The 26,414-nt window shown below is 45.6% G+C and overlaps 1 protein-coding gene across 1 annotated transcript in view; it reads right to left on the bottom strand.

Annotated features, from left to right (window-relative positions):
* The window catches only part of HIP1 (huntingtin interacting protein 1), a 140,189-nt gene extending 113,781 nt beyond the window's left edge, over positions 1 to 26,408 (bottom strand). The window contains exon 1 of the mRNA XM_005877193.1: positions 26,268 to 26,408. Within this exon, the coding sequence (XP_005877255.1) occupies positions 26,268 to 26,387 (120 nt within the window). The 5' untranslated portion in view covers positions 26,388 to 26,408. The remainder of the gene's footprint in view (positions 1 to 26,267) is intronic.
* Between the last annotated feature and the right edge of the window lie 6 nt (positions 26,409 to 26,414).

Here is a 26,414-nt window from a genome sequence, read left to right as displayed (position 1 = left end):
TAAAGTTACTCTCACTCATTTATTCTTCCCAGTAAATTTTAGAAAAACGTAAGTTCCAAAATAAATCCTACTGAGGTTTTGGTTATATGAAATGGGAAAAGTATAAATTAACAAGGAAAAGCCGACAATCTCTACAAATTCCATAGTTTCCACTAGAAACAAGTACCTCTCTCCATTAATTCATCTACTTTATCTCTCAGTAGAGTTTTATAATTTTGATCAGGACCCCTCTGCCTAAAATATCTCACCCCATGAGTCACTACTTATCCTTTACCATACTTTGCATTTATAATATTCATCATTTTAATAAGAATAAGAAAAGCAGCTAATATTTAGAGTGCTCACTAGGTGCCAGGTACTATCCTAAGTCATTTTATAAGCATCATCTCACTAAATTCTTGCAACCTATTATTTCTAATTACACATGAAAAAACTGAGGCACAGAGAAATTAGTTCAAAGTCACAGTAGAAGAACCAGGTTTCAAATCCAGGCAATTTTACTCTGGAGCCCATGGTTTTATCTAAGATCAGTATTTTTACCACTCAGCTGTGAAAAAGAATGAGGAAGCCTTTTATATGCTGATATTTTAAAAATTGCTATTGGTGAAGTGAAAAAGCAAGATTCTGAACTATCACTTGTATAAAAAGTGGGGAAGAGGGTACTATCCCAATATCTACTTATATATAAAAATATAACATTTGGAAGGCATAACAAGAAATGAGTAAATGAGTAACTCCCTTGGAGTTAGGTAGGAACCAGGCAGTAGGGACAGGAGTGGAAGAGAGAGAGCCTTTTCTTTTCTTTTCTTTTAAAATATATTTTTATTGATTTTTTTACAGAGAGGAAGGGAGAGGGATAGAGAGTTAGAAACATCGATGAGAGAGAAACATCGATCAGCTGCCTCCTGCACACCCCCTACTGGGGACGTGCCCACAACCAAGGTACATGCCCTTGACCGGAATCGAACCTGGGACCCTTCAGTTTGCAGGCCGATGCTCTATCCACTGAGCCAAACCGGTTACAGCTCTTTTCTTTCTTTTAACTAAGTAAATGTATTACCTATTTAAAAATTGAGTAAATTGCCCTAACCGGTTTGGCTCAGTGGATAGAGCATCGGGCGATCTTAACCAGTTTCGATTCTGGCCAAGGGCATGTACCTTGGTTGCGGGCACATACCCAGTAGGGAGTGTGCAGGAGGCAGCTGATCGATGTTTCTCTCTCATCGATGTTTCTAACTCTCTATCCCTTTCCCTTCCTCTCTGTAAAAAATCAATAAAATATATTTTTTTAAAAATTGAGTAAATTTTTAAAAATATATTTTATCGATTTCAGAGAGGGAGAGAGAGATAGAAACATCAATGATGAGAGAATCATTGATTGGCTGCCTCCTGCATGCCCTACACTGGGGATTGAGCCCACAACCTGGGCATGTGCCCTGACCAGGAACTGAACCGCAATTAGGTTCATAGGTCGACGCTCAACTGTTGAGCCACGGCAGCTGGACAGTAAAAATGTTTTGAGTGAATGATTGGAGATTTCATAGATTCTTATAAAGAAATATTATGATCTTGCTGCTTTTGGTGAATAGGATCTGTTTTTATTATACTTTCAAGCTGGTTGCTGACATATAGAAAAGTATACTACTGATTTTTATGTCTTGCTCCCAGCACTTGCTTTTGAATTCTAGTCTCTTTTGCATGATTCTTCTAGGTTTCCACGGTTCTAGACTGGTTCCATAAATGTGTTTAGACAGGTTGGGAATGAAAGTGGGGAACGGTGAGGACTGTAGTGAAGGGAAGAGAGCATTCTCCATATAAAGACATTAAGTTCCAATTTTTAAAAAAACACTTACTTTGTTTGGCATGGGCCAAACAAAATAAGCCCACAAAAGAATCCAGCCCTTGGGATGCCAGTCTGTGGCCTCTGTTTGCAGTATTGCCCATTCACTCACACTTTCTCCCTCTTCCCCTTAGCTACACACCCCTTGGTCCTCCGAAGCCATTCTCGGGCCCACCTGCTCCCCGCCCCCCGCCCCCTCCCGCAAAGCCTCCCTGGTTCCTCCAGTCTGCACTGAGCTCCTCTTCTCCACGGCTGTCAGGTTTGGAATCACTGCAAGCCAAGTGTGGCCCTGAGATAGTTAACCCTGTTTTCCTGGGCTCTTTCCACCAGTTTGGGATCCTCTGTTTCTGTGGTTATTGGGTTGCAGTTCAGCCCACCCGTTCTTCCTCCTTGGGTCTAAGAGAAACTTGAAATCAACAATCAAGTCTGATTACCCCTGACTCCTGGCTCCTGGCTCCTGGCTCCTGGCTCTGGGAAACCTTATCTGCTGAAGGCTGAATGCTCTCGGGGCAGGTTCTCTCCTTGGCAGGCAATCCAACTAACTCACTCATCCAGACCCTGACAGACTTTGCAGAGCAAGTCAAAGAGGACAGGATACCTGTCCTCCAGGACCAGGCAGACCCTCCATGAGGGCAGAAACTAGTTTTTAAGCTGTCCCTTGGAGCGAGCCCTCAAACGTATTTGTTGGTGGGCTGACATGGAGCTTACCATCCATACAGTCATAAAAAATATAGCCACAGCAGAGACAACAGACAACATCAGAGGAAAACCAACCAGAAGGGGCTTAGGACAAGGTGTGGGAAAGTCTCGTAGGGCTACATAATCCTGGTAGGGAGTGGCCTTGTAGTCTCCTCCCTGAGAGGGGAAACGTTTACTTCTGAATGGGAATACTTGCCGCCGCCTCTCCCAAGGCTCGGAGAGCATTCACATTTCATTCTTGCAAAAACTCCACCACATACAGTTGTCCTCGTTGCAGAAATGAGAAAATGGAGACTGGGAGAAGTGAAGTAGTTTGCCCAAGATCACACAGGGAACATGCCTTCCAGCCAGAACTGAGACACTGATCTTTGACTCTATCTCCAGTGTTCTTTCCTGAGAGATTCTGGGGGGAATTTTGAGGAGAAGTAGCAGGGGTTTAAATAATCTTGTTACAGAAGACCGGAGAAAAACCAAGCCACATAGAGAAAGGGAGTTACATTTTAATTATTAAATTCTGCACAGGCCCAGAGAAAAATGTGTCTTTCAAATTCTGAGTGCCGCCCCCCCCTCCCCGCCCACCATGGAGGAAACATTTTCTATTTATTCTTTCAGTCCTTCGTCGTCTCCCAAATTTGGAATGAGACTTCCAGGCCTTCTGAGAAAGAAGGCCTGCGTGCTGGGAAGGGTCCATGAGACCATATCTCAAACCAGCACTGACAACTCTGTCTGGGGCATAGTTTATGGCCTCTCTGGAATGGGATTAGTCTTATTTTCCTTATTATTTAAGCAAGCAAGCGTTTACAGAAGCCAAAATAGCAGGGTTAAAATTTCAAACAGCAGTTGTTATATAAGACGGATGCTTCATTCTAACGTACAGAGGAGAAGCCTGGCACCAACTGCTGTCCCACTGCACTGTGGTGGGGGCCGAGGACGCAACAGTAAATAACACAGATTCTTACTACGCTCATGGAGTCCCCACTGGCAGTGGAGGGAGATAGATGATTAAACTGGAAACCAAATAACATGTAATTCGGAACCCTCGTTCTCGAAAACCAAGTAAAACTTGAGCTCTGGAGGGCCTAACAAAGGCAAACATAAAAAGATGTCCCCAGGGACGTCTTCATAATCCAAGGCACATGCAGAACCCCATAGAATATAACCTACACCAAAGGGGGTCTCACAAAAATGACAAAAGTTACAGGGAAAACCAAATGCTACACAAAGAGAACATTCAACAAAGAGAGCGAATACTCCAGAAACTATAAATAATAGTCTCCTGAAAGGGACTTTAAAATAAAAATGTTTAAAATAGTCAATGAGACAGAAAAAGAAATAAAAACCATGCAGCAAAAAAAAATAAAAATAAAAAAATAAAAAAAAATAAGATATGGTAGAAAAAGAGCAAGTGAATTAAAAAAAAAAGTAGAAATTCTAGAAATCAAAAGTAGATTTAGATGCAACAAAAGAGAAAATTAGGGAATAGGAAGATAAAGCTGAGGAAATCACCTAGCATGAAAAGGAAGAAAAATAGATAGAAAATACAGAGAAATTGAATAAAATGAGAAGTTCCATCATACACTTTCTAGGATTTTCAAAAGGGAGAATAGTGAAAAAAAATCAGAGTGATCATCAAAGAAATAATGGCTGAGAATTTTCCAGAATTACAATATAAATGAAACCAAGTCCCAAGAATAACAAACTAAGACACCTGGTGCACATAATGTACCATATTAAAAGCAGAGAATACTGAAAACCATTAGAGAGAAAAGGTAGACTATCCACAAGGGACTAACAATTAAACTAGTCAAATGCCTGAAGACAACATAATAATAGCTTCATATCATTAGAGAAAAAACAACAACTAGTATCAAGAAGGCAGCAGGGTCCTAATCCTGTTCTATCTGCTATTCCACCTCCATCCTGTATCTCAGCAGCTCAGGTAGCAGAAGGAGGAGGGTCCAGGTTGCTGGCTTTGGGTAGGTTCTCACCATGGTACCCACAGGCCATGTCCCCTGACCCCACTGTGTCCACAGTCACTGCTTGCACCCAAAATGACAATATAGAAAGTCAATGCTGTTGAATGAGCAGGCATTAAGGGAAAACCCCAAAAGGTCAACAAATAGTCATTTAACATGACCTTGAAAAAAAGGGAATCTTAGGCAAAAGAAAAATTTTTTAAAGGCAATAAGAAAGGATAAATCTTCAGATCAAAAAAGTCTCGAAAAAGGGGGAAAGGAAGCAAAAGAAAATGATCAGAGGAGGATCATCAAGAAGACTAAAGATGACTTAACAGAACCAGAATCTAAAAATGAGGATATTTCAGGCTCCAATGCAGTGGGAAACAAAGCTATCTTAGGCCAGTCTGAGTGATGGTTCTTACATACCTTTCTCCTACAATTCTTCATCAACTATTTTAGGAATGCAAATTTTCTGTAGTTCCAGAAACATTTTTAAGAAGCATGGAACCCACCTTATCCCGTACTTTTAATACATCTTTAAGTAAGTACAAATGCCTTTTTAAGAGGTAAAATCATGTGCTGATTAATTTCAGTAAAAACAGAAATTAGTGGAATGTTTTGTTTTATGTAAACTTAACATTCCATAGACTGTGAAGGGCATAATAATAAAAAAAAATCCTCTAAAACACACATAGCCCAAATGGCAGTCATTTAAAATGGCCCATCTTTCATATTTGTGTTTTTCCCTACTATTACTGTCTCTGTGTCTTCTATATGGTCTTTGTCTCCTCATCAGAATCGCAAACTATCTGTGGCAATATCCTGCAAGGGAAGGTCTGGAGTTTCCCCAAACCTGTTAATGTGCTGTGGATATAATGTGTAAGATATCACATCCTGCCCTAACCGGTTTGGCTCAGTGGATAGAGCATCGGCCTGCGGACTCAAGGTTCCCAGGTTCGATTCTGGTCAAGGGCATGTACCTTGGTTGCGGGCACATCCCCAGTGGGGAGTGTGCAGGAGGCAGCTGATCGATGTTTCTCTCTCATCAATGTTTCTAACTCTCTATCACTCTCCCTTCCTTTCTGTAAAAAATCAATAAAATATATATATTTTTTAAAAAGATATCACATCCTGTGTTATCAGGACATTCCTCACAAAAGGCTTAAGAGTTGGCGATATTGGAAAATCCTGAGCTCTGGTGTCCTCTACTTGCGGATAAACTGTCTCCAAATATTATGCTGGAACAGCGACTGAGCAACTCTTTAGCAAAATATTGCAGCTACATTGTATAGAGTTTTTAATACTAGCATTAATTAAATATGTTTGTGTGCTGAGGACAAAACAAGTAAAAATAAAATCTTGGTTATAAAAGAAAAAAAAGATGGTGAAATGTAGACACCTTCAGGTATGCTTAGACTAAGAGAGTTCACTGCACAGAGCTTCTTACAGGAAGAGCTACTAAGTTCTTCTCCTAAAGAGATGTCAGTTCAGCCCCAAAGAAAGTTCGGAATTCCTAGAATAGTCCTACTTATATTCTAGAACAGCGGTCGCCAACCTTTCGGACCTCACGGACCACCAGTGGCCCGCGGACCACCGGTTGGCGACGCTGTTCTAGAAGAAACATTTGAGAAACAAAAACATCATTCCCAACGTTTTATACTCTCTTGGCATTTTCACCACCCAGTGAGCCCAAAGTGGAAGCCAGAGGAGAGAGTAGGTAGAAAGCCCCTAAGCCTCAATCCATGCCACTGTGACCAGGGTGAGTGGAATTTCAGTCTAGACCTCTCTCTGAGGCATGAACTGTTTCTGGCCTCTGCAACCAATATCACTTTACATCAGTAAGGATCCAAGGGCCCCATCCCACTTTTTTCCATCTGTACCACCTGCTGCTTGCCACCCAGCACTTGAGAGAAAATGATGTTACTCCCCACTCGGCCACTGCTGGTCCTGGGGCTGGGGGAAAGCAGCTCTCACTGACATGCTCCTGCGCATAGCTCTCCCAGCCTTCGTGGGGAGGGCACACTGGTCAAGGTCACTCTCTAGGGCAGGAAGCATGTTTAAATAGAGATGAGAAGGAATTATCAAGAAATGACTCCCTGACAAAAAAAAAAAAATCTAAACCCAAGCCCCCAACTGGTGACGAACATCTGGTGATTCCATAATGAAGACACTGACCTCACACCATTGCTCTGCTCCCTGGGGACCCACAGAAAATCTGGTACAACTTCACTCTTTTTTCAAAAAAAAGTACTTTCTTCCCCCTGCCTCTCTGTTCAGACATAACATCATCAACACAGCTCTTTAAATATCTCTGCCGGGAGGCTATATTTAGTGACTATTTGGCCCTTAAAATGAGCCTGATTTCCTGTGGTAAAAAGTTCTCAGCAACTAGGAGAGAGGCCCAGAGAATTCTGAAGCACTGACAAACAGTTTTAAAGCTTGCGATGTTCAAACATTGTAAGAAAAGGAGTTAACTTGCTTTTTCTGGATAAGTGACGAGCATTCGAGAGGGGGAGAAAAGTCATAATAGAAGGGTATGTCTGGTCGGAATGCTTCCAAATTCATCCCGGAGAACAGATTGACATAAGGTAACTATTTGAGCCAAAAATCATATGTGGTATGATATGTGGCATGAGAAGGCACCAGTTACTCACTCACTCATTCATTTACTCACTCACCCACTCACACACTCCATTCTCTCACTCACTCATTCATTCACTCACCACATCTGCACATTTCCCTCTAGGCAAATCCCTGTGGTCTATATAGTAAGAGCTCTAGGTCATGGGCAAACAAGAAACACAAACCCTGGGACTGGAAGGCCTTTCCTAGACAGGACCTTTGGAGGGACACAAAGTGAATGCTGTGGGAAACCTGGAGGGTGGTGGGCACTTCCACTGGAAGACTTCAGGCGGAGAGGAAGTAACAGTCTGTACCGGCTTCTGCTCTGGACCCTCTCATTCAACCCACTCATTGAGCCCAGATGTCAGTACATTATCCCCTACTACACATGAGCAACTTTCCCAAGGTCCCCACAAGATAATAATAACAAAAGTGGAGCCTGGCAGGTATTGCTCAGTGGTTGAGCATCAACTTATGAACCAGGAGGTCAACGGTTTGATTCCTGGTCAGGGCACATGCCCGAGTTGCGGGCTCAAACCCCAGTAGAGAGCATGCAGGAGGCAGCCTATCATTGTTTCTCTCTCATCCATGTTGGGCCTGTACTATTATGTAGAGTTGTGGATAAATAATACGTAATAAGTACATAGAAACCCAAGCAAACAAGGATAATTAATTACTCCAGGACTAACGAAAATTTATGCAGGGAAGGAATTAAAGTGGAGCAGGAGCTAAGACTGTCTGGCTACACTCAGGACTTAACTCTGAGTCCCAGGCCCACTGCACCAGGTGGGGGCTGACAGAGTGTGTCCGCCAGCCTGCACACAAAGGCCCTGCTCTGTTTCTGCCTCCAAGACTGGCCACACGAGGCAGCTCCTCTTTGGAACAGTCACCAGACCTTCTGCCTCCTCTGATGCCGCCTGGACTAGTCATACTTTCCCTCCTCAGAACCGCCATCCTGTCCCTCTGTGTGTGGGTCTCCAGTGTCCCCAGGATGACCCAAGGGAGCAAGGGAATGCACATTTACTTAGTTGGGACTAAGGTTTGCCAAGCAACATGCCATTCTTTTTTTTTTAGCATTCTAATTGGAGATAATTTTAGACTTTCAGAAGAATTGAAAAAATAGTACAGAGTTCCCGTACATCTTTGCCCAACCTCCATTTATATTAACTAACATCTTACGTAACTGTAGGAAAGTCATCAAAATGAAGAAATTAACCTTGGTACAATACTATTAATTGTACTACAGAATTAATTAGGATTTCTCCAGTTGTCCCACTACTGCTCGCTTTCTGTTCCAGAATCCAGTCCAGGATCCCCATCTTGTATTAATTATCACATTTCCTTAGTCTCCCCCAGTCTGTGACAGCTCCATAGTCTTCCCTGGTCTTTCCTGACCTTGACATTTTTGGAGGGCACTGGCCAATTATTTTGTAGAACATACCTCAATTTGGGTTTATGTGTTTTGTTGTGATTAGTTGAGGTTATGCAATTTTGGCAAGAAAACCACATATGTGACATGCCCAGCTCAGTGTATCTTGGCAGGAGTCATTTATTTTGATGCACTACCTTCTTGAGTTTCTCTGGATCCTCAGGGCAATCCACAAGACAGTTTTGTTATTCCCCGTTATACAGACAGGAAAACTGAGGCAAAAAATTGAGGCATTTGCCCAAGGTCACAGAGGTGGTAAGTAGCACAGACAGGATTTGAACTCAGTTATGTCTTTGGGTTTTTCTATTCCACACCAAACTGTTACTTCAATTCTAAGTTAAAATACTTCATATGACTTTAACTAAATGTAGGAAGTTGGACTTGGATATTTAATCTAATTATTCCTAGTCCTACTAGTGTGATTCTAAAATCAATGAATGAACAATAACAATAACAACTAACATTTGTTGAGCACCTACTATTTGCCTGGCATAGTGCTTCATCTTGTATACATAAGGTAGCTTATTCAAATTCTCCCAACAACACAATGGAGTAGATAGTCCGGGATGCAATCCTTTATTCCAAACTCTTGAGGCAAGTGTGTTTGAGATTAGAATTTTGGGGTCTAGGAAACACCCTCTATTCAAACATAGTAATATCTTTGCAGCATATCATGACCATTCATTCTAAGATGGGCCTATAACAAAGACTGCAAGTATACAGGCCAAGACAAGTGCAAATGTGGTATCAAATTCTGAAAAGAACTTCAGGTTTCCAGAGCTTTGGGAATTCAGAATAGCAGATTAGGGATTGTGGGCCTGTACTATTATGTAGAGTTGTGGATAAATAATATGTAATAAGTACATAGAAACCCAAGCAAACAAAGATAATTACTCCAGGACTAACGAAAATTTATGCAGGGAAGGAAAAGATACCAGAGTACAGTAAGGGCTCACCTGTCCCTAGCACTTACAGGGTCATGATCAAGTTGACACTGGATACAGAGTTAAAATTCAAGGGACAGGACAGGGAAAGTGTTTGCCATGTGGGTGGGAAGAGCACACGTGGGAATGAAAGGTAGATCTTTATCTTCCATAATGGCAGGTCCATAATAGAGGCTATAATGAAAGTAGTTTAAAGAAATGAAACTGGTGTTTCTGGGGAACAGGAAATGGTTGGGGAAGGAGGAAGAGCTGGGCCAGCAGAAGGCTGGTTTTTGCTAACAGGCCTGTATAACTAACTGACCCCTGCAACTATGTAAAGGTATACTGTTAATGAAAATAAAATCATACAACTAGTCACGGGCGGAGTCACAAACCCAAGTGTTCTGACCTGGGGCCAGTGTCCTTCCCTCCCATCTGCACACTTCCTTCAGCCTGGACAATTCTCTCTGCATGCTCTCTGCCATCTCAGCCGTCATCTCTGATCCAGCCTGTGCCATGATGTCTTTCTTGGGGCCTTAGAACCGGAAATGCAGATTCCTCCAAGCACACAGTCTAGCCTTGGCCCTGTGCAAAGGCAGGCCAGTGTGTTCAGGTCATGGCCAAGGAAAACACATCCTGAGATCTCCCGGTGGTAATTCTTCCTGTGGTTCCGCACACCTCTAAAACAGTGCCCTAAAGCCCAGTGCGAGTCCTCATCTAGATGTTCCTCATTGGAGGGGGTGGGCACTTCATTAGAGCACAACTCGGGCCTCATCAGGAGCAGATAAACCAGGAGACCTATCCTGTGCCAAATAGTGCACTAGCCCCAAACTGATGTTACTAAGAACTAGTAAGAGAATAATAATAAGAGCTGACATTTCTGAGCGCTTGCTACATGGAAGGCAACGCATTGAGCATTTTTCATCTATTATGTCACTTAATCCTTTCATCAATCCTATGAGGTAGGTGTTTTTTGCTTGTTTGTGTACTTAGATGCTCTTTCAACAGCTCTCCACTTCATTGATTCAGAGTAACCTATGCCAGCCAGTGCCTCTGGAAAGCATTTTGCCTGGGACCCATGGCAGGTGAACTGTCTGGCTCTAAAGCCCATGCTCATCCCCTCTACAGAATCTTGGAGCCCAACGTGGACCCAGACACAAGCCTGGGTCTGCCTCAAATCTGGGCAGTGACTTGCAGTATGGAGCCTGGGCAAGTTATTTTTCTTTTCCAAGCCTCACTTTCCTCTATGAAACTAGAATGAATCAAAGGTCACACCTCAGATAACGACAGAAACCAGGGAGGTAAGGTCAATGCAAGAAGCAGGCTGGTAGAAGACCGAAGTATTTATGCCCTGGTTGCAGGTTTCAGTTTATTAAAAATAATAATAACAACAAATACACACATCTGCAGCTGCCAGCTTGAATCTCTTATATTCTTTCCAGCTCAACCATCTCTAAGTCAAATAGATTTTAGTAGGTTGGGCCACAGGTTTGCTATAATGGCATCATTTTAGACATTCCATGTGTCTTCTGATTTAGTGTCAAAGAACTTTTCTAGACATCATATTTTTTACTAGAGGCCCGGTGCACCAAAATCGTGCACTTGGGGGGGGTCCCTCAGCCCAGCCTGCACCCTCTTGCAGTCTGGGAGCCCTCGGGGGATGTCCGACTGCCAGCTTAGGCCCACCTCCATTGCCACTGCACTTGCCAGCTGTGAGTCTGGCTTCTGGCTGAGCAGTGTTCCCCCTGTGGGAGCACACTGACCACCAGGGGGCCGCTCCTGCATTGAGCATCTGCCCCCTGGAGGTCAGGGCATGTCATAGTGACCGGTTGTTCCGCCATTCAGTCGATTTGCATATTAGCCTTTTATTATATAGGATATGCTACAACCTAAGGCTAATAGGCTAACACTAGGAAGGCTACCACAGATGAGAAGACACTCCCAACGCTGTGAGTGCACAGCCTGTGCAGATGTACCTGGCAGTCCTAAGCACAAGGCAGAGGATGGTGCCTGGGCAGAAGGGACCAACTAACTGTCCTGTAAGTCTTCTGAGTGAGTGACTTTGAGAGGCCAGTTCTTTAGGGGGACATGGGTCCATCTGACCAACACCCATAAAAACTAAGTGCAGCCAGGAGGAAAGGTCTCTTAGGGATGGGAAAGACGAGCAGAATTTAGTGTGGAAGCTGAGAATCAGCACAGTAAAGCTGGAATAACAGGGGCCAGGTGTAATCAAAAGGCAGCCAACCCTGATGGGGCTGCTACCTCAGTAACTGCACTGTCACAGAACCACCAATTCTCTAACCCCTTGGGGCAATCTTGTCCAAGCTCCCTCATTTCACAGGCCCTGACTGAGGACCTATAGAGGGTAGGGAGCATGGCCAAAGGAAAAACCACTGCCGGAAACAAGGCTTCCCGATTCTTCATCCCGTGCTGCAGGAGCTGCTGGCTGCTTGGCAGCTAAGCCCAGGAACACTAGGGCGTTCAGACCACCACCGTGGGCCTACGTATCAGGACACAGCAGGCCCACCTGAGGGGAAGCCAATCATTATTCCCGCCTCTGCTTCCTGACTTTAAGTCAGCTCTCTTTCTAGCAGAGACACCATCATGATCCTATAGCACCGCGGGGATTTCCCACTCACTTTTTAAAATAGACAGCACAGTACTTCATCAAAAAAACTTGTTTAAGGTTAAGTAAATTATATCTGTGATCCTCAAACTTGGAACTGCACCAAGAAACTCCAGGGCCCAGCAGGAAAGAATGTTTTGAATAGGCTGCTGAATTGTTTTTCCAGGATAAAACTTCTGTGAATACGTGCCAAGTGTGGAAATCCAACGTTTCATCTATGACCACAACGAGCACAAATGAAATAGTAAGTGTCCCTCTAGGTTTAGAAGCGTGGGCCGTCTGTGCATCGAGGCATGGGCTCCGTTAGGCCTCTTGCCCCGGAGCATACGTTACCTGTTAACATCCCGTAGTAGGTGTTATTGCTGCCGTAACAAATGACTGCAAATTTAGCAGCTTAAAACAACACCCATGTAACATCTCACAGTTCTGGAGGTCAGAAGGCCAACTGGGTCTCACTGGCTAAAATCAAGGTGTCAGTAGGGCTGTGCTCCCTATTGGAAGTGCTAGGAAAAATCCCCTTTTGTGGTCATTCCAGTTATTGGTATAATCTAATTCCTTGTATTTAGAGATCCAAGGTCCTGTTCCCTTGCTGACTGTCAGCCAGAGGCCACCCTTAGCTCCTAGAGGTCTCTCTCCAGTCCTCGCAGGAGGGCACCTGCATCTCAGAGCCAGCAACAGCATGTCGACTCCTCACACATGCACTCTCTCTGCCGCATCCCTCTTCTGCTGCAGCCAGGAAGGTTCTCGGCTTTAAAGGGCCTATGTGATTAGATTGGGCCCACCTAGACAATTCAGGCTACTCTCCCTTTCTTAAGGTCCTTAGTTACATTTGCAAAGTCCCTTGTAGCATCACAGCTTCAACAGGTGCATATGTTGATGGGGTAGGGCTGGTGGTGATTATTCTGCCCACCATATCCCATTTCACGCTTCTGAGCCACAGAAGGAACACTGATGAGCCCATCTACGGACACAGATCAGAAATACTGTCTCTCAGTCCACTGGTTCTGGTTGTACCATGGCTGGATGTGAAAGTCTTTCTCTGTAAATATGTCCCTCCCACTGAACTCTCCACTCCTAAAGCACACTCACCTTTGTCCTACCAGTGTTGCCAAAATTTGTGTTTCAGTCCAATGGGACACAGATCAAATACACTCACATGCCTTGGAGCAGGAATGGTGCCTATTCCATTTTCTGTTAGAGTAACAACCACATGCATCCTTAATATGCATCATTAGCTCATTCAACAAACATTTATTGAGGTCCTATTGGGTGCTGAACACTGCGCTTAGTGTGGGGAGGCCTACAAAGAAAGGCTAAGCTACAGAGAAGCTCATAGTCCAGTGTGGGACAGACAACCGGAGTAACACACAGAAATACCATCCAATAAATTGGCCTGGAAGAGTAAGGGCAAACCTCCCAGAGGAGGGGCCATCAGAGGTGGGACGTAAAGGTGAATAAAGTGGAAGAGGCATTCTAAGCAGAAAAGAACTGCCTGGGAAAACACAGGGGAGTGGAACAGGGGGCTATGCTGGGAGAACGCCAAGGGCTTGGTGAGGCTGGGCTGCAGGGGCGGGGAGTGGTGGGACATTAACGTTGACAAAGTTTGGCTTTGTGTCATGCCAACAAGCTTGAGTTTTAGTTTAGAGTAATGCATAATAAACAGAGGTTTTTAAAACATGAAGTCATAGAAGCAATTGTGCCTTTTATTTGTTTTTTTTCATATTTTTATTTATTTCAGAGAGGAAGGGAGGGGGAAAGAGAGAGAAACATCAATGGTGAGAAAGTATCATTGATCGGCTGCCTCCTGCACACTCCCATCTGAGGTTCAAGCCCACAACCCAGGCATGTGCCCTTGATCAGAATCGAACCTGGGATCCTTCAGTCCGCACGCCAATGCTCTATCCCAGCCGTGGGCAAACTACGGCCCGCGGGCCGGATCCAGCCTGTTTGAAATGAATAAAACTAAAAAAAAAAAAAAAGACCGTACCCTTTTATGTAATGATGTTTACTTTGAATTTATATTAGTTCACACAAACACTTCATCCATGCTTTTGTTCCGGCCCTCCGGTCCAGGTTAAGAACTCATAGTGGCCCTCGAGTCAAAAAGTTTGCCCCCCCCTGCTCTATCCACTGAGCCAAACCAGCTAGGGCCAATTGTGCCTTTAATATAGAACTCAGCGCTGGCCGGTTTTGCTCAGTGGTAAGAACATCAGTCCTCAGACCAAAGGGTTTCAGGTTCGATTCCTGGTCAAGAGTACATACCTCAGTTGTGGTTCAATCCCTGGCCCTGGTCGGGACTTTATGTGGGAGGCAACCAACTGCTGTGTTTCTCTCCCCCACACCCTCCCTTCCACTCTCTCTAAAAGCCAATGGAAAAAATATCCTCACTCCTTGGGTGATGATTAAAAAACAAAAAACAAAACAGAACTCAGACAGTCAAGGAAAGAGTAGATCTCAAGAGGTGGAGGGCAGGAAGGCCAGCTGAGCCATGTAATAAACAGTTCAGGCTAGAGATGAAAGGCTGAAATAAGGCAGAGGTAGTGGTGGGGGAATGGGAGTGAGATGGAGAACAATCAAGGAGACAGCAGCACCAGGGCTTTGTGAGGAGCTGCAGGGGTGTAGACTAGAGGGGTGTCAAGGATGACTGGGAAAATTTCAGCTGGAATGGCCAGGGGTGGCTTATAAATAGAAATTCTCAAAATCTGAGAACAAAGGAGAATAATCAAGCTTGTGGCAGGAGACAGAGTTCAAGGTTAGGTGTGTTGGGTTTTTCTTATTAGCAGTAATGGGCCCAGACTATAACTGCTAAGGTCCCATCTGGAATAAGGATCTCAAAGGAAACAGAAGATCTCAAGCCACTTCCAAGCATGAGCCAGGGAGCTGATATTCAATAGGAAGTCCGCAGAGAACCACCCACAGTTACGTCAGAAAGCTGGTCTCTTCAGGGTTCACAGAGTTCAAGGTTAGGTGTGTTGGGTTTTTCTTATTAGCAGTAATGGGCCCAGACTATAACTGCTAAGGTCCCATCTGGAATAAGGATCTCAAAGGAAACAGAAGATCTCAAGCCACTTCCAAGCATGAGCCAGGGAGCTGACATTCAATAGGAAGTCCGCAGAGAACCACCCAGTTACGTCAGAAAGCTGGTCTCTTCAGGGTTTTTTTTGGTGGCTCCCAATGTGCTCATGAGAACCCAAATTCACAGCCCCATCAGGGCTCACAGTTCAGAACTGGAACCAAAAATGGCTGATGCCCATTCAGTTCTTTATTCAAAATATTTTACCCTTCATTCCACATACCCTTATCAAGAGTTGCTCAGAGCTAGACACTGCGCCAGGAACCTGAGGTTATAAGATGAATAAGGTACTCAACATCGATTTTTTTAATGTCTACTAAGTGCCAAGCCTGGAGAAGTGGAGCCCTGGGCTGACCTGTTCCTCTAGGGCAGCGGTTCTCAACCTGTGGGTTGCGACCCCTTTGGGGGTCGAACGACCCTTTCACAGGAGTCACCTAAGACCATCGGAAAACACATATATAATTACATATTGTTTTTGTGATTAATCACGATGCTTTAATTATGTTCAATTTGTAACAATGAAATTGGGGGTCACCACAACATGAGGAACTGTATGAAAGGGTCGCGGCATTAGGAAGGTTGAGAACCACTGCTCTAGGGGAAGTTGCCCTGGATCTTGCTCAGAGAAGAAACCACACAGCTCATGCCTGTGTTTCTGAAGGATTATGGAAAATGGGAGGAAAGAAATAGCATCAGTCAAGATACATCCAAGGAAAACCAAACAGAGAAGGCATTTGCTTCCAGCCCAAAAGGGGAGAGGGGGACATATGAGAGGAGAATAAGACATAATAACACACAGAACAACTGCATTATGGGCTGGCCCCATGGACCACACGGCCACATACCTCAAAGAACCGCTGTGAGAAGACTAGCATTTCTGCCATGTTCACAGGTGACATTCCCCAAGTTCCTACATTCTCATAGTGGCTCCTCATCGCTCCATTATGCATGACTTAATCTAAATCTTTGCAACATGAGCTAAACTTGAAACTGTATTCCAAAAGTCCACCACCCAGTTCTTTGATTTTATTCAAATGTGCTTCTTTTGAGCCTGGAGACACCCTTTCTTCTCTCATTCAAGAACTTTTCACCACCTAATTTATTTTGTATTTCACGGACATCCGGAGCCTTAGCTGGTGTAAAGCCCTCTGCTAGATGCTGGGGCAACTGGCTCAAACCTGGGTGAGAAACGTAGAGCCCATCTGCCACTAAGGAAGGGAGACATAAAACAAATGAACGGAAGCCAAGGGCAACATGCTCAGTGTGGGTTAATGATAGGCCTCCACTTCCCGGCTGCATGTTACAGCAGTGCTCGGAAGATACTTGTATATGCATGATTCATAAATCAAAAGCTTTCCAGTTCTAGGCCAGCATCAGAAATGCTTTCACAGTGAAGGCTGTATTTGAGAGAGACCTCAAATATGTACATGGCAGGTTCTTGGCCTCCTCAAGACATTGTCTTCTATTTGCTAGGAAGAGGTGTTGTTGTTTTTTTAAATCTTTTGTATTTTGAAATATAAGTAGAGATAACGACACAAAACAAAAATGTACTGTACAGTTAACAAATTATCATAAACCACCACCCAGGCCAATAAACAGACTGAAGACAGCACCTCAGAAGCTCCCTGTGCCCACCCTCCCAATCACTAACCTCCCCCTGCACCCAAGGATAATCTTTTTTCTGGACTTTTATGGTAATCATTCCCTTTATTCCTTACAGGTGTTTTTTAAAATATATTTTATTGATTTTTTACAGAGAGGAAGGGAGAGGGATAGAGAGTTAGAAACATCGATGAGAGAGAAACATCAATCAGCTGCCTCCTGCACACCCCCCACTGGGTATGTGCCCGCAACCAAGGTACATGCCCTTGACCGGAATCGAACCTGGGACCCTTGAGTCCGCAGGCCGACGCTTTATCCACTGAGCCAACTGGTCATGGCTAGTCCTTATGCTCTATCCACTGAGCCAAACTGGTCAGGGCTATTCCTTACAGTTTTAAGCAGCACACCTTAATACTGTTTAGCTTTGCCTGTTTTTAATTGTTTTCCTTTATTTTATTTTTTCCTTTTTTTATTTATTTCTTTTTTTTTCTTCTAGATGTTTCCTGCATGGTTTGTCTCCTCTGGCATTGTCCACAGGACTCTGAGAAGCTGTAGGGATGTGCAGGCGCAGACTCAAGGCCCGGCTTTCTCTCCAGTGTTGTGGCAAGGGACTGTACATCCTGGGGCACAGCCTTATGCCCACCCCTTGATGCCACCTGGTCAGAGCCCCAGTACGAGTGACCTCCTAGACCAGTGATGGCGAACCTTTTGAGCTCAGCGTGTCAGCATTTTGAAAAACCCTAACTTAACTCTGGTGGCGTGTCACATATAGAAATTTTTTGATATTTGCAACCATAGTAAAACAAAGACATATTTTTGATATTTATTTTATATATTTAAATGCCATTTAACAAAGAAAAATCAACCAAAAAAATGAGTTCGTGTGTCATAGGTTCGCCATCACTGCCCTAGGGTGATCCACGTTGGAGCTTCATTGCTTTTTAAACCTGATATAAAGGGAAGAATACAGAAGGTGTTCTTTCGGGCCTGCCTTTTTTGTAAGACTCATGCATGTTGCTGAATGTAACTATAGTTTATTCATTTTCATTGTTGTATAGCATCCCAGTAAGAGACTATATCACAACTTATTTATCCATCTATGGCCAATGGACTTTTAGATTGCTTCCAGTTTGGCGCTATTACAAAATATGATTATGAATATTGTTCTTGGTGCATGCATTTCTGTTGAGTACTCAGCTACAGTGGAATTGCTGGTTACTGAGTGTGCGTATCTTTTTTTTTTAAATACCAAAAAAATGAGTTTTACAGAGAGGAAGGGAGAGGGATAGAGAGTTAGAAACATCGATGAGAGAGAAACATCGATCAGCTGCCTCCTGCACACCCCCTACTGGGGATGTGCCCGCAACCAAGGTACAAGCCCTTGACTGGAATCGAACCTGGGACTCTTCAGTCCGCAGGCCGACGCTCTATCCACTGAGCCAAACCGGTCAGGGCGAGTGTGCGTATCTTTAATTTTAGGATAATACCAGACTGTTTTCCAAAGCGGCTGCTCACTGAAGAGCCCCAGCAGTAGTGCATGAGCGTCTTCATGCTTCACATCTTTGCCAATGCTTGACACTGGCAGGTTTTCTTCATTTTTATTTCAACCACCCTGATGGGCAGATAGTGAATCATGTTGTAATTTTAACTAGTGCATGAGCGTCTTCATGCTTCACATCTTTGCCAACGCTTAACACTGGCAGGTTTTTTCATTTTTATTTCAACTATCCTGATGGGCAGATAGTGAATCATGTTGTAATTTTAATTTGCATTTCCCTGGTTACTAATGAAGTTGCACACCTTTTCATGGTTTATTCACCATTTGTTAATCCTCTTTTGTGAAGTTCCTCCTGCCTATTTGTTTATTAGGTTGTCTTTTTCTTTTTTTCTTATAAGTTTTTACATATTCTGAATACAGCCACTTTGATGGTTATGTTTGTTGCAAAAATCTTCTGTGAGGAACTTCAAATGTCCAGATAAATCAATTGGAAAAGACCTAGGGGGGAAAAAATCTCTGTATCTTTTCTAACTTAGCAGCTCCACACCACACTTCAGCTTTAAAGGGAGATATGAAAAGGAAAGTATACAGATTAGACTCACCAGGTTCAAACCTCAGATCAGCCACTTCCTCGGTGCCATTAAGGCAAGTCACTCAAGCTCTCTGGGCCTCAGTGTCCACACTTAAAAACTGACCATGATCGCCTACTGCATGGTTGCTCTGTGGTTAAAAAAAAGGTTCTGTGTACTTGTGCTTTATAAACTACAAACAGTGTTAGTTGTTGTTAAATCAGAAGCCATCAGCCACACTAGCTTCCTGGACCCTCCTTGAGTTGTCCCACAGCACTGACAGCAGAGGCAACAGCAGCAACCTTTCAGATCCTAGTCTCTCTTCTGATGTCTGAGCCAGAGGACACCTTCATTCCCCATCCCTCTCCCTGAATGGTACTGCCCACAGCTGGGAACAGGGCTCCTCCCTGCCTGCCTGGGCAGGAAAACAGGAAGCAGCCCCCACCCTGCCAAGAGGTGGGGCTGACAAGTTCCCTTCTGACGTGGGCATCCATCCAGGCCATCAACCCTCTGGATGCAGGCAAAGCACTGGCCCCCAGCCCGCTGCCCGCTGCAACAGGCTGCTCCCTGCCCCGTGCCCAGGTTTCCTCAGCACTCTGTCCCGAGGTAGTGGAATAAGTGCGCCAACTGATGGGGAATATAAACAGGTGCTCATCAGTGCTTCACAGACAAGGGACCCTTGCAGTAGCCAAGTGGCACCAGGGATCTGCTCTCCTGGGCCCCACAACCACGCCTCATCCCTTCCTGGGGTGCAGCAGCATCCTCTCCTGAGCCCCACATCACTGGTCCCATTCCACACACAGGGGGCATTTGGAAACTTTTCAAGCCAGCAGCTGAAAGCTCAGAAGAAATGCAAATCCTATTCCACAGTGTGAAAGCCTGTTGACGGGAGTTTTATAAGCTAAAATATTTGATAGCTGGAAGAGCCTTCGGAAATCTTTGCCAGCCTCCTGAATTTTGAAATGAGAAATTCAGTAGCAGAGCCAGATATTCTCCCGGGGAGGGCTCTCATATTCCTCTGCACTCGTCCTAACATCTCTCAGGCCCTGATGCAAACTCCAGCACTTGCACACACCACTGCCATTAGCCACATCCAGGTGCCGGGGTACAGTAAGCCAGTCACTCTCCCCTCCTGGTAATACATTCTAGTTCAGCAAGGTCCCACCCGAAGCAGAAAGAAGCCCCGAGAAAGCCAAGACCATGTTTGGAGGCATGCTTATAAAGTATTCCAGCCCAGAGTGGCTCAGTGGTTGAGCGTCCACCTATGAACCAGGAGGTCACAGTTCAATTCCCGGTCAGGGTACATGCCCAGGTTTCGGACTTGATCCCCAGTGTGGGGCATGCAGAAAGCAGCCGATTGATGATTCTCTCTCCCTCTCCCTTCCTCTCTGAAATCTATAAAAATATATTTAAATAAATTAATAAAAATAAAGTATTCCAAACTTTACAGAAATTCAAATAAATGGCCTTCAGCCCATATTCTGTTTCTAGACTCTGCAGGCTTTCTCTTAAATGGGTTCTCCAGCCTAACTCTCAGGAGCTGGGCAGGGGCTCCCATGGCACCCTGGGAGCACAGGCACGGCACACAGGGCAGAAACTTAGTAAGAATTAATCACTGAAGAAATCAAAGGAGACAGAGGGAGAATCTCCAAAATGTGCAAAGGAAAAGTGCTCTGCAAGAGGGGGCCTGCCTTAGTGCCCAGGCTCCCTGTAGATCTTCCAATGTTTTCGGTTCACACCTTTGGCAAACAGGCCACATTGCCTGCCACATGCAAGGCTCTGAGACCTAGACCCTGCCCCTAAGAGCTTACAGTCTAACAGGGAAGCCAAGAGTGGGCTTGCTTGGATGAATGGGAGACATACAGTAGCTAAGGGCCCCTGCTCACTTGAATACATGATCTAACAGGAACCAGACCACGGGGCTGCCTAGTGGAAGGAGCCAGTGTAAGTTAAGGCCTGAGAGGGACTAGGGACCCTGATGGTGCCCCATCATGCAGGGTCTCTGGGGAGCCAGCAAAGGTACTTGAAAACAGGAAGTTATAGAAGCAGTGTTGGGCTTTAGAGACAATCCCTCAGGCACCAGGCTCTTTGGGGGAGAGGGACAGGGAGGACGGGATTACAACAATGTAGACAACAAGTAATAAGGGCAGGAACTGTGAGAAGCGAAGGAACAAGAGAAATGTCACGGAACAGAATGTGACTGTGAGGGCAAGAGGGAAGGCAAACTCAGAACTAACTGATGCCAAGGAAACGATGGGAACCAGACACAGGCAATCAGAGGCATGTGTTTGGGGCATGTGTAGTTTATCTGGGGGAAATGTCCAATGGGAAATGGTCACTCAGGGTAGGAAGTCAGGAGGGAGATGTGGGGAGCTGGCGTCATGGAGATGAGAACAGAAACCATCACATGGTGGTGAGGGCAGAGGAAGTGGGGTGAGGACGGCCTCTTGAGGACCCCAACCATTAAGGGGAGGAAGGAGGAAGGAGGAAGGCAGCCAGAGGGAGCCAGGCAGTGACACCGGGATGGGAATTGTTAAGGCCAGGCTCTGGGACTGGTTTTCCTGGGTCTGAGTCCCAGCTTTGTCACTTAGTTCAGAACCTTGAGCTAGGTCTTAACCTCTCGTAAGCCTCAATTTCCTCATCTTTAAAAATAGGGATTAGAATTCATAAATTTGTTGCAAGAATTAAAAGGGAATGGCTTGTGTAAGGCCTTTACCAACTGCACATAGTAAGCGCGGTAAACGTTGGCTATTATCAGTAGTATGAGTAGGAGGAAACCAAAAGAGTACAAACCATGGGCACAAAGAAAGTTGTTCGTGTCTTGTCTACATTCTCAATACCAACTAGAATCAAAGGTTGATTGTATGCTGCAGATCATGAACACGGTGGCAGAAACACGCTGACTTAAACGTGGAGAAGAGGACTTGGCTGTCTAATTTTAAGCCCTGGCTTCGCTCTTTACTCACTGTGTGACCTCGGATAAGTCACTTTTCCTCTCTCAGCCTAAGCTATTAAATAGGATAATGGATAGAAATCACCTAACCTGTTCCTAGTACCTCGTAGGCCCTCAATAAGTATTTCTCTCTCTCTTCTTCTCTAGAACCCAAATCTCCTGGCTCTTCCAAGCACATGATTCATTAGGATCCTGTACGCTATGGTTGGCTCCACCTGAAGACATCATTACTCTCTAAGGCAGTGGTTCTCAACCTTCCTAATGCCGCGACCCTTTAATACAGTTCCTCATGTTGTGGTGACCCCCAACCATAAAATTATTTTCGTTGCTACTTCATAACTGTAATTTTGCTACTGTTACGAATCGTAATGTAACTATCTGATATGCAGGATGTATTTTCATTGTTACAAATTGAACATAATTAAAGCATAGTGATTAATCACAAAAACAATATGTAATTATATATGTGTTTTCCGATGGTCTTAGGCGACCCCTGTGAAAGGGTCGTTCGACCCCCAAAGGGGTCGCGACCCACAGGTTGAGAACCGCTGCTCTATGGGCTCCTCTGTGTTTCCAGAGCCCCCACCTCTCTCCTCTGATCCCAGCATTCACCTGCCACAGAGCAAAGCTGCTCAGATTCCAGTGTGCACAGCACCACCGGGGCTCTGGTTGAAACGCAGCCTCTGATTCAGCAGGTCCTACACGGGTAAGGACTCCAGTGAGGCTGGTGCTGTAGGTCCTCTGTCCTCCATGCAGAGGAGCCCCGCAGTGACCGCTCCACCTCCCTGCTGACTCATGAGCATCTCTGGGGCTGGTCTCTTTATCTCACTCATCTCTGTGTCCCCTCCATGGTAAGTGCTCTAAACGGATGTTGAAAAAAAACTAAACAACCATGGAGAAAACTAAACAACCACAGAGAAAACTATTTTCTGGCTAAGTAAATACAAGCAGGGTAGCATCTTGTTTTGTCTGTGAGCTGCAGCCCTCCTGGTTCATTCCAAAGTCGTCCTCTGGAATTGGCAATGTGAGGACAATGTGGTAGAAGGGACCCGGAACCTGGAACCTGGAACCCTGGGTTTGAATTTTGACCCTTTCCTTCACCAACCGGTGGTCCTGGGGAAGTCACCAAGCTCTCATCCATAAAGTGAGGGAGATAATAACCCAACGATAGCTAAAACATGCTTTATAAGCTGTAAAACGCTCCAGGCAAGGGATCATTATTACAGCAGCTATTTTGAGGACAACAGCAACTTTTCATTTCCCTAGAGCCTGAGGTTGCTTGTGATGGACTGGAACACACCAGGGGTCTAGTTGGAAATGGGGGCTGCAGCAGGTGGGTCTGAGGTCCTACACCGGCAGGGCCAGTGACCATGAGAGTTGAGGAGGGAAGGCTTCCTGGAAGAGGCTAGCAGAAGTGAGCAAACCAGGATGGTCTGAGGGCACAGCCAGGATATTGGCCTGACTGGAAGGCAGGCAAAGAAGTCAGAGTTCTCTGATGGGCATGGGGCAGGCTCCTGACTGAGAGTGTAGGAGGCAAGGCTGTGCCAGGAGGAAATGTGGAGGGAAAAACATCCAGTAACTACATCTGTCCCCTGTAACCCAGAGCTGAGTAACCCACTCAGGCCAGGGCTTACCTACTGGAGCTCACCCGTCATTTTCTACCCTTGAACTATAGCCAGCTTGCCACTAACACAAGCCTCAGGCATCTGAGGACACAGGCAAAACAAAGCACAGTCCTGCCTCAGGAAACTCATCGTTTACTGAGGGCAACACAGAAATGGTGACAGTATGAGGCAGCAGGTAAGAGTGGCCAATCGTGCTCCTATCTCCACCTCAGCCAATTCCCGTCATCCACACTCACCTCCAGATGTTTCCTGATGCCGCCCCCCCTTCCTGGGATGCCCCATCCCCATCCCGTCCCATCCCCTCTACTCAGCAAGTGCTAACTCATGCTGAAAGGGGTTCAGTCTTCAGTGAGGGCTCCCCACCTCTTCCCAACCCCACAGTCTGTGCTTTATGCACATGCTCTTGGTAATTACATTACCTAGTGACACTTCTGTCCCTCTACTGAAGAGCTAATCACGACCTGCACGATTACTTATACTGAGCTTTCTTATGTCTTATCTCCGCAGTCAGATTATAGTAATAATCACTGAAATAGTGTTCTGCAGTTTACAAAATGCCTTCACACGTATTATTTAAATTAACCCCCACAATAAAGTATTATCTTTGTTTTACAATAAAGAAACGGGGCTTAGAAAGGTTAGACAACTTGCCTGAGGCCACACAGCCTATCTAAATGCCCAGCCATAAAACTCAGACTTCTTCTAGCTCCAATGCCAGTACTCTGCCCAGTAGTCAGAGGCAACACAAGGCGGTGCTTAAAGGCTGGAACCACTTCCAGCTGTGTGACTTTGGGCAGGTTACTTAAACTCTCTGGGCCTCAATTTCCTCCTGGAAAATGTGGCTGATGCCCACCTAATAGATTCTTGTAGAGATTAAAGAAGGTAATACAATAAAGTACGCAGAACAGTGCCAAACACTAATTAGTTACAATTATCACTACACCTTGGCTGATTCTCATGGTCTCTTAACTCATTAAAGATTTTTTTCTAACTTATTTTTATATTTCATAATACATTTGATAGGTAGTCATTAAACCAAATAAATTTTTGCAGGTTGACTAATGCTAAGTTTTAGGATTGTTCTCTCCCTCTCTCTCTTTTTTCACTTTCCAACCCCCTAATAGAAAAACTCCCTTTTACTGCTCCAGACTACCTCCTCACTCCCACACTATCCCCCAACACTAGGACACATTTAGCCATTCACAAGTGTTCCACAGAATAATCTAGACTCTCTCATGGGTAGAAACTTTCACAAACCTAATTTCCATCACTTTAGATAATGGGTCAAAATTCTATTTCTCTATTGCTCCAGTTTTTTACTTATTTGAGACTCTAGAAGGAATGGGTTATCACAAAATAACACCTATTTATTTTCCTTTTCCATCTTAAAAAAGAAGAAGAAGAAAAAGAAGAATTAGAAGAAGGATATCCACTGTTTCCTGGGGCAAGAAGCCTCATGTGACCAGGCAGCTAGTCGAGGCAGTCACACCCACAGCAAACGGGCATAGAAAGCTTCCTTCTTTTCAGCAGTCCAGTCCACAAAGCCAGAGAATGAGCCACAAACCCAGCTGGACCCTGGGAGGCAGAAATGAATGGCGATCTCTCCCATCCTGCCTGGGGTAGGATGACCCAGGGAGGGGACACTCCCTACTTTACATCACCCAGACACACCTTCAGTGGCCAGAGGTGGCTGGAAAGGAGAGAGGATGAAGTCCCTGGGGTGGAAAGCTTTCAGTCTTTGCAAGAGTCCACAGACAGAACACTCAGTTGGGTCCTCACAATCTTTTCTACCTAAAAGTTTGGAGGGAAAAGCAGAACAGAGCAGGGGAACCAGCCTCTGGCAGTGGAGGACCAGCTGGCTCTTCAAAGGTTCCACTCCGAGAGGAGGGAGGACCAATCTGCCCATACAGCTTTGGCACTGGGATTAAAAGAAGGGCTGCACCCTTTGAACTAGAGTTTGCATACAAACGAACTGGTGAACACTATAAACACGTCAGCTTGATTCAGTCAAATCAATACACCAGGCATTAAAACTCTGAGGTAAAAATGGATTGTGGCTTTTTGTTGATGATAGAGGCATTTTGGCCCCCAGCCCTGGCTAGGCTGGACCAATAGGGCAGTCTGCCTATTAGCTGTCAGGCACATCTTGAGGGATAAAATCAAAACCCCAAGTCAGGTCTCTGGGCACCCCTGGGCAGCTGGCTCATCCTACCAGCACCTCCATTCCTGCCCCTGGCCGCCCCCTCCTCCAGCCCCCGGTCATTTTCCAAGCTCGGCCACACTTCACATTTCCTACATTCCTTCTCTCCGCTCAGACCCCTGCGGCCCAGCCTCCGAGGGCCGACAGCTGGGGGTGGTGTGAGCCAAGCAGGAGGCACGAGGAAGGGAGCACGGGTGGGGGGATGTCAATGCAACTGAGAAGCGATGGAGAGGGAAGGAGAAGCTCCCGACCCTTCACATCTCCAACCCAGCACCCACTTGCGTCTCCAAGTGGCTCCCCAAGGCACTCCCCTGCCTTAGGGCACTCCTTCCAGCCGCCGCTTTTCGGTTCTTCCCCCAGTCGCCGCCCCGGTGACCCGGCACGGCCCCGCCGGGACCTCCCCTCTGCTGCGCCGCACGGGTCCCGCTAGCTCCTCGGAGCCGCCCTGCCCTTTCCCCCAGACCAGCGGGGATGCCCGGTCCCGGTCCCCAACTTTCCCGGGTCGCCTAGACCCGCGCACGAGATGCCCCCCTCTCCCGGCCCCGTCCTCCCCTTGGCCTGGAAGACCCCTACTTCCTTCAAAGCCCCCACGGCTCACCGCGCTCTCAGGATGCCCCCGCCACTCACGCCCCGGGATCCCCCGTCCTCACCTGAGTCCGCTCGAAACTCTCCCGTTCCGCCGCCTCCATCCCCGCTCCGACCCCGCGCCGGCTCAGCACTTTGGGCAGGGGGTTGGGCACCTGCTTCATGGAGCTGGCCATCCGGTCCATGTTGCCTCGCGGAGCGGAGTCTGGGGC

The sequence above is a fragment of the Myotis brandtii genome, unplaced genomic scaffold, assembly GCF_000412655.1.
Source record: "Myotis brandtii unplaced genomic scaffold, ASM41265v1 scaffold510, whole genome shotgun sequence".
In the NCBI taxonomy this organism is placed as follows: Eukaryota; Metazoa; Chordata; class Mammalia; order Chiroptera; family Vespertilionidae; genus Myotis; species Myotis brandtii.
Note: the sequence above shows the minus strand (reverse complement) of the source record. Positions and strands in the feature narration are given on the sequence as shown.